General features: G+C 27.4%; 1 protein-coding gene across 6 annotated transcripts in view; it reads right to left on the reverse strand.

The window, feature by feature from the left end:
• Positions 1-8777, reverse strand: part of LOC126903857 (E3 ubiquitin-protein ligase UBR5) — a 43375-nt gene that overhangs the window by 18327 nt on the left and 16271 nt on the right. For all 6 annotated transcript variants that reach the window (XM_050682371.1, XM_050682369.1, XM_050682370.1 and 3 more), the window contains exons 19-27: positions 7912-8150; positions 7724-7845; positions 7406-7647; positions 7186-7346; positions 3036-3210; positions 2829-2973; positions 1027-1375; positions 857-951; positions 150-472 (exon numbers count right to left, since the gene is read on the reverse strand). In XM_050682371.1, the coding sequence (XP_050538328.1) occupies positions 150-472; positions 857-951; positions 1027-1375; positions 2829-2973; positions 3036-3210; positions 7186-7346; positions 7406-7647; positions 7724-7845; positions 7912-8150 (1851 nt within the window). The remainder of the gene's footprint in view (positions 1-149; positions 473-856; positions 952-1026; positions 1376-2828; positions 2974-3035; positions 3211-7185; positions 7347-7405; positions 7648-7723; positions 7846-7911; positions 8151-8777) is intronic.

Consider the following 8777-nt stretch of genomic DNA (forward strand, 5'->3'; position numbering starts at 1 on the left):
ATGTCATGGTATGTTTATGTTTAAAAGTTTGTTGTTAAATATTTGTTCAAGTATATGTATATACATATTGTAGAACAATGAAAATGGTAAAACATGTTTTTAATTTATATAGATTATAATTGTTAATATTTACATATGTATAGTCTTACTTGTAAGTTATAAGTATCTTGAGCTGAAATGCGTATAGGAATTGGCAAAGCTGGTGGATCATTTATAGAAGTAACTAATAAATCAGCTATTTGTCTAATCACTACTGCAAATGCTCGAGCTAAACTGGAAGCAGTAGTAGCTATAGTGATTGAGTCATTTAAGCCGGCTGCAGCAGATGCAACAGCAGCAGCAGCAGCAGCTGCTGCATTATTGCTTCCGCTACCAGAATTGCTAGTATTATTACTGACTGCTGCAACAGCTGAACGTCTTAATGATGATGGGTCAATAAAAACCAAAGAATTTCCTGATGCAACTCTAAAACCTAGGCAACAAAGAATAGTAATTATAGTGATATAACAAAAGGCACCAAAATTGAGAAAATTATCAAGTTTGAGTAAAAATTTCAAGTGATGTGACAAAATTATTAATTATAAGGCAAAAAGTAAGAAATCAAAAATAAATTTGGACTTGAATTATAAAATATGGATGTATTTTAAAAATAAGTTATAACTAGAAAATATTAAGATGAAAAACTTAATTTAAATACTTGAAATTATAATATCGAAACATAAGGCCAGAAATAGAAATTTACGCTTTTCGCATTTATAGTGTCTATCAATTTTTTTAAATGATTTCTTTTTTAATTAAATGATTATTTAAAAAAATATTACTATTTTACATAACTTAAAAATAATTTTCATTTTACCTGTTGCTGTTCTAGTAGTTGGATCTCTATTTCTAATAGCCCATTGCATGGATTGTGGAGCTAAATTATTTCTATGTCCTTGACCAGAAGTAGTACTGTAAAATTTTTAAACATTAATATTAAAAATAATAAAAATGATGAATAAAAATTATTTTATGCAAGTATATTACGCTCTTCTTTCTAACTGATCTTCTGATACAAGAAATTCTTCAGTGTCCAACTCATCTGTTTCACCTGCTTCAGATTCTTCCCCATCTTCTTGTTGAGTAGATTCTCCTGATTCATCATCAGTGTCTGATCCAGCTGTAGCACCAGTTTGAACACTTCTTTGACCACCACCATCTTGATTACTCTGATCAGAATCTGAATCTGTTTCAACAAGCATATCTTCAGTATCAGATTCTGGATCAACTGCACCCTGTTGATTTGTATCTGGAATACTATTTGGTCCCAAATCAACACGATTGTCAAGTCCATTACCCATAACATCTTCAGTGTCACTTCCATCTCCATCATTATCTAATAAAAGACGATTTAACACATAATTAATAAAAATATCTAAAAATTGCTTTTAAAATTATAATAAATATTAATTTTAAACAATTATAATACAAAAGTAAGCAATAATAACCAATAAAACATCTTCTTTTTCCTTAATCCCAACTATTGGGGTAGGCTAATAAAACATAAAAACATTTTTAATATTACACAAAAAAACTATAAAATATAAATAAAATTTAAGTTAAATCCTAACAGTGAAACATAAATGACTTAATTTTAATTCTATTTTATGTGAAATCTAAAATGACTTCATTACCTGCTGACAAGAAGATTAACTGGGAACATAGATAAATTATTCCTATTATGTGGATTAATAAAAAAAAGAACATTTTTGATCTTAGTATGAGATAAATTGAATTAAATAAATATATTAGGATAATCAATAAACCCAGATAAATTTTTTTTTAAAATGAAGAGAACACCATATACAACTTATATGGAAATTAATATTTCCAAATTAAGGAACTATAAAATTATTACTTAATTATTATGAAAAAGGCGATTTTGTATTAAAATTGGAAAAATTGAGATGACTGATGAGCAGACAGGATGTTGATTAACTTTTTATACAAAATTTAATTTAATTTAATTATTATTATTAATTTAATCTTACAGCAAAAGCTGTATGTGGTGTACATTGATGATGATATCAAATGTTTAGCTGATAAAAGAAAGGCATGCCCATAAGAATATGAATGAAAATAAGATCAATCTTGTAAAAATGACTCTGGCAATTACTACATGTAACTAAAATACAGTGTTTTATAACTAATGCACGGCTAATCACGAACTTTGTTGAGGTGGTCAGGATAACTAAGTATTTTGAGCTAAACACCAAACCGTTAGTGCTACTAACTTAATATAGTTATGTAGTGTCTACATTAGTACCCAACACTTCAATAGTCCAATTTAAATTACAGGTTTTAACATCTTTAATAACTTTAATGCATTCCCTGACCGCACTATATACTTACTCTGTGTATTAAAATGCTTGTAACAAAATAAGTATTAATAATAAAGTTGACATCAACCCACTAACATTTTTTAAAGAGCTAAAAATAGCTATTTTTTTAGTTTTTAAGTTAGCTGTAGTAAAAGGAATACATGAAGAGGATAATGTTCAATGACTAAGTAACTCCAAAGAAGAATTATGTAGAAACTATTTAAGTAAAAATATAATTAAGTAATTGGATTAATGTAGTATTCAAAACTCATTGAATAAATTATTTTTAAGAATATTTTTCTATTATTAAATTATAATTTTATGTATCAAATTTTATTCTTAATAATTCATCTTTAAAAAATACGAAGTTTATAATTAACAGGTAATTTTGAAATAAGACTTAATATATTAGGTATACCTAAAACAGCTTGAGATATAATGTATATTTGACTATAAATAATGACTTACTATCTGCCATTTCATCCTCTAATTCTATGTCAATTTGTGGTTGATCATTCTGAGATTGTCCACGATCATTAGATCCTTCTATTTGATCACTTGCACTTAAATTATTAGGTGCCATAGGTTCGACAAAAAAAATTTCTTCATAACTCTAAATATTATTCTTTTTTATTGACATCTGTACTTTTATTCTAATTTATAGGATAATATTACTTGTTGATCTGGATTCGAATTGGATAAGGTAAATGGAGCAGTAGGTCTTGCAACACCAAGTCGGACTGGAGCAATTAAACTTTCAGCTGTTTCACAAAGTTCTTCAATTGAAAGTTTCATCATTGATTGAAATATACGCCGAGCGCGAGCAAATGGAGATGATAAATTTCCAAGCCTAAATTAATTGGTGTTTTATTTATTTTTGTTTACAATAGAAATATATAGAATCAAAAACGTTATAAAGTGGAACCTCGAAAAACCGTGTTTTGATTATTCATGTTTGTGATTAACCGTGCTCACTCTTCCAAAAATTAAAAAATAGTTATGAATTGTACATACTATAAATAGTTATAGTAAAAAATTTTATATTATACATAATATACAATATCGACAAATGTATTAATGACATTTTTGACGATAACAATAAGAAGATAAACAATATTGTAGATTACTATAAATTGTATTTATCGTATCACTTTCAGTATACTTCAAGTGTTTGCAATAGCCGTTCTGATGTAATATAATTATGAGTGTTTAACAAAAACATATCGTTCTTTCTCTTGAGAAAAAAGTGTTGATTATTAACAGAGCTGAAGATTGTGGTGAAAGTGTACAAAAACTTGCGGACGAGTTTGGCATGGGTCAGCAGACAGTTCGTGACTTAATCAAACAAAAAATTGAAATTTTCAAGTTCATATCTTGTGCAGAATTATCAGCTACAAGAAAAAACTATGAAAAAGTCATCATTATCTGATATAAAATCTGCTCTTTTTAAATGGTTTAAACAGAAGCGAATTCCAATTTCTGGGACAATGGTTTGTAAAAAAAGCAAAATTGTTTCATGAAAATTTGAAAATAGAGGAAAAATTTAAGGCGGGTTATTTAGATTCAAAACTCGTCATGGTATAAGACAGCTGGACATTAAAGGCGAATATCTAAGTGGAGATTTGACTGCTGATTAAACACTGTTTAATGACAAAATCAATTCATTGCTTTCAAAATTGAACCTGTCTCCTGAACAAGTGTACAACAACGCAGATGAATCAGGTCTATTCTGGAAAATGTTACTCTAAAAACACTTTAAGTAAAATTAAAACTATATTAAAAATATTATTAATTTAAAAAAAAAAAAAACTAAAAAATATTAAAAATATTAAACTCAAAAGCCACAAAAAAATTAATGAAAAGTCGCGGATACGTATTTCGGAAACAATGTTACCATTATCAACGCTAAACCTGTCAGTATGTGTTTAGCGTTGATAATGGTAACATTGTTTCCGAAATACGTATCCGCGACTTTTCATTAATTTTTTTGTGGCTTTTGAGTTTAATATTTTTAATATTTTTTAGTTTTTTTTTTTTTTAAATTAATAATATTTTTAATATAGTTTTAATTTTACTTAATTAATTAGCCACAAGTTTTATTATACTAAAAACACTTGCTGCGCAATCTGAAAAATCAACTCCTAGACATAAATCTAGCAAAGAACGGCTAACATTCAAATGCAATTGGTACACATAAGATCAAATTAACTGTAATTTGAAAAGCTAAAAAACCAAGATCTTTTAAAGGAACCGAAATGAAATATTTTCCATGTGATTATTACCACCACCCAAAAGCTTGGATGAACAAGGTTATTTTTAGTGAATAATATTTCAACGATTTTGTACCATCTGTAAAAAAACTTCAGGATGAAAAAGGTATACCAAAAAAAGCTGTTCTTCTGCTTGATAATTCTCCTTCATACCCCTCAGAATCTACCCTGAAAACAATAGATGGTCAAATTTTTGTCTACTATCTACCACCAAACGTAACTTCCTTAATACAGCCAATGGATCAAGGCATGATTTCCTGTTTGAAACGAAGATACAAAAAAATATTTGTTCGTTATCTCTTACAAGAAAATTGTTTTGATTCAATGAAAGAACTTTAGAAAAAGTGGACCATAAAACATGCCATTTTTACAGTATGTAATGCTTGGGAAAATGTACCTGCAAGTACATTAAGACTTTCTTGGGCGAAAATTTTAGATCAAGACTATAATGACAAAGAAAATGTCGAAGATACAGATATAGAAGCTTGTCTTGAACTTGCTACATCTATTTCAGATTTTACTAACATTGATAAAGACAATATTGTTGATTGGCAAGCAAAAAGATCATAACTAAGAGGGATTTGGGTGTTTATGTGACTTTGACATAGCAGCTTGTTAAGCACTATCTACCTCACAAAAGCTTGATTCTTTTTCTGAGAGTGATAATGAAAGTGAGAGTTTTGAAAAAATACAGAAAAGCCAAGCAATGGAAGCAATTGATGTCCTCTTGAACAGGAAAATTTCAACTTCCATGACGTTATTGGTTTAAGAAAAATAAGAAGCGAAGTGAGGAAAATTATTTCAAACCAAAAAAAAAAAACAAAGGTTGATCACTTCATACTTTAAGTTAATAACTTGTTATGTATGTATAATTTGTATGGATATATAATATTATTATACTTCTTATTCTAATTAAATTAGGTTTCAAAGTTTCATTATTATAAAAAGTCTCGATCAACCGTGGTTTTCATTTATCCGTGTGACCCGCTTCCCACAATTACCCTGGATAATCGAGGTTCCACTGTATATAGAACACTATTTTATCATATTAATTTTCTTAATGTATTTCATATATTACATACTTTGTTTTTATTAAATATTAAATAACATTATTATATTAAAAGAAAAATTAAATTACTGATAAAATAAAATACACATGCATGTTAATAAGATACACTTGGGTTCTAGCTAAATTTTTTTCTATCCTCAGAAAATTATATTATTTAATAAAAATTGTAACACATTCATAAAAAAATAGTGAGGATTCAATTAAAACAATCAAAATTTAGTTTCAGAAAAATTCAAGTTTTAAAATATATCATTTCAAATGTCTATAAAATAAAATAAATGTTAAATAGGCATAAATTTAAAGAAAAATTCTTTTAAAGAGAAGAGTTTAAAGAATTATCATCTGATCAAAACTGTATGTAAAAATTCTAACATTTAATATTGATATTTATCTCTTTTCCGCTTCTATTCTAATAAATTCTAAGTAAACAAGTGTCATACCCAAAATTGATCACAGTAAATTATTAATGCTACACCTCTCTCCTATTTTTCATCAAAAAATGTTTTCATATAAATGTACAGATTTAAAATTAATAAATGTATTTTTATGGATCATTTATTATAAGAAAAAATGAATTATAACAGTAAATTTTTTAAAAATTAAATGAGAATCTTTTTTTTTTTATTATTATTATTCAATGAAGATATATCTAAATAAAATGATGAGTGATTGATAATTAATATTGTATTATAATTTTCAAGATAGAAGTATGGCTAAAACATTTCAAACTGACCTAAATTTAATTATTAGTAAACACATTTTTTATTAAATGATAAAAAATAAATTTATTATTTCTTTTTCATAGCCTTTATCCCAGCTCTTTTGGGTCGACCACCCTTATCCTAAACTTCCACTTGAAACGATCCCTCACATCATTTACACACACATCAGCCATCTTCATATCGTATTCAATAACATCCCTCAATCTCTTTTTTGGTCTTCATTGAACATTTATTTCCACAATCTTGTCCACAATTGAAGCTACACCTATACTCTCTCTCCTTTTATATGTTCATTCCTTATCTTATCATCTCTAGTCATTCCACTCATCCATCTAAGCATTCTCATCTATGCTGTATTTCCTAGTCAAACGCCCAACACTCTAAACCATACTTCATAGCTGGTTTCACTACAGACTTATAGAACTTATCTTTCAGTCTCATTGGAATTCTTATATCACATAACACATCATATAATTCTCTCCACTTTACCCACATACACTTAATCCTGTGTTTTACATCCTCGTCATTACCACTGTTTTTTTTGTACAACTGATCCTAAATACTTAAAAATGTTCATATCTCCCATCACGTCCTCACTTTATGGGCACTGATCTCTTCACTTCATTTGCCTCGTGTTCTTGCTTTGTTTTACTCCTACCTATTATTAAATTCAAGAGCTGATCTCCAAATCTCTAGCCATTTATTAATTTCTTCCCTATTTAATATTAGCATTTATAGTAATTTTAAATTAAAACTTTTCTTACATGCGCCGTTTATTATTTTGAGGTGCTAACTCAACACTATAAACAACAAATACTCGTATAACAGATCGAATGAAACGCCTCGCTATCATATTGACTTCAGTTAAATTAGACATAGGATTGTGAAGTTCTTTAACAATAGTTGCAACTATAGCATCAACCATCTAAAAAAATCATATAAAAAATGTTTACTTTTATATAGTTATTTAAAATTATCATTTACCAAATTAGAATTAGCTAATACATCAGCATTGCATTTAAAAAGTAAACAGTGCATAAATTTGTCTAAAAATGTTGTTCCAGATTGATTTTTTAAACATTGTTGATCAGATGATTTGTTTTCAGCATCATTTTTAACTCCAGACATAATCATAGCTTTAACAGCATGCCAATCGTTCAATAATCTTTCAAGAGCTTTTCTACTAAAACGAGGTGGTTCTAAATCGTGATCTGGCATATCCATTTCTATAAATTTTTTTAATTAAATTTTACTTAAATTACAACCATTAACTTAGCATATTTTTTTTAGTTTTATTGTTACCAATATCAGATGAAGGTGTTTTTCTAGATGCTGCTCTTTGCCTAGAAGATCTATTATATTGCCTTTGTTCATTTGTCTGCCGCCCAACAGTTTGTACTAAAAATAACAATATGCTCTCCCCCCTAAATTGAAATTTTTAATAATTCAATTCTCATATTAATAAATAACAATTATAAAAAAATGAATACCTCGAATTATAATGAGTGACTAAATCAGTTTCATTGATTAATCTACTTAATAGTTGAAATCTAGAAACTTGGTGACCTTGTACTAATGCTTTGCAACGACATTTTTCCCAACAGTCACAGTATGCTGTAGGAGATGTTCTTTTTAATTTGCAATCATGTCCTCTATGACAGACTCTAGCACATTCTGTACAGCAACATAATGAACCTGTTAAACCACAAGTGCGGCATTCAAATATATCCTAAAACAAAATCCAAAATTTTCAATCATTCAATAATTATTTTCAATAATCATGTTTAAATATTGAAAAAAATTTAAATTGCGTTCATAAAATAAATATAAAAAAACGAGTATGTGTTATAAGTATGCGCAAATAAAGTGAAACTTCATTTACAGTCCTTCAACTAATAGAATAATATTCAGTTTATATTGGAATAAAATAAAAAAATACACCTAAAATCTTAATTTTCAATAATATAATATTATTATATAATAACTGAAATAACTTATGTAAGTTTTTGATTAGACATAATGAATATATTATGTGAAAATTGTATATATATATATGTTTAATTATTTATTTATATAAATGTAATACCCATAAATTTAATTAATTATATATATTTATAAAAACGGTAGCACAGTGGGGTCGCGGCATAGTGGAGACATTGCATAGTAGGGTCCAGTATAGATTTAATCTGACAGTGATTAAAATCACTATCATAAGAAACGCTTCGATGCAAATCTGTAGATAGTGTTTAATTTTAAAAAATTGATGGATAATTGCAAAAGCAACATCAACTTCTATTAAAATAAAATACAAAACCCATAATTATCATACAAAAATAGTATATTTTTCAATATGGTA

The sequence above is a fragment of the Daktulosphaira vitifoliae genome, unplaced genomic scaffold (genome assembly GCF_025091365.1).
Source record: "Daktulosphaira vitifoliae isolate Bord-2020 unplaced genomic scaffold, ASM2509136v1 Scaffold_4, whole genome shotgun sequence".
Classification (NCBI taxonomy): domain Eukaryota; kingdom Metazoa; phylum Arthropoda; class Insecta; order Hemiptera; family Phylloxeridae; genus Daktulosphaira; species Daktulosphaira vitifoliae.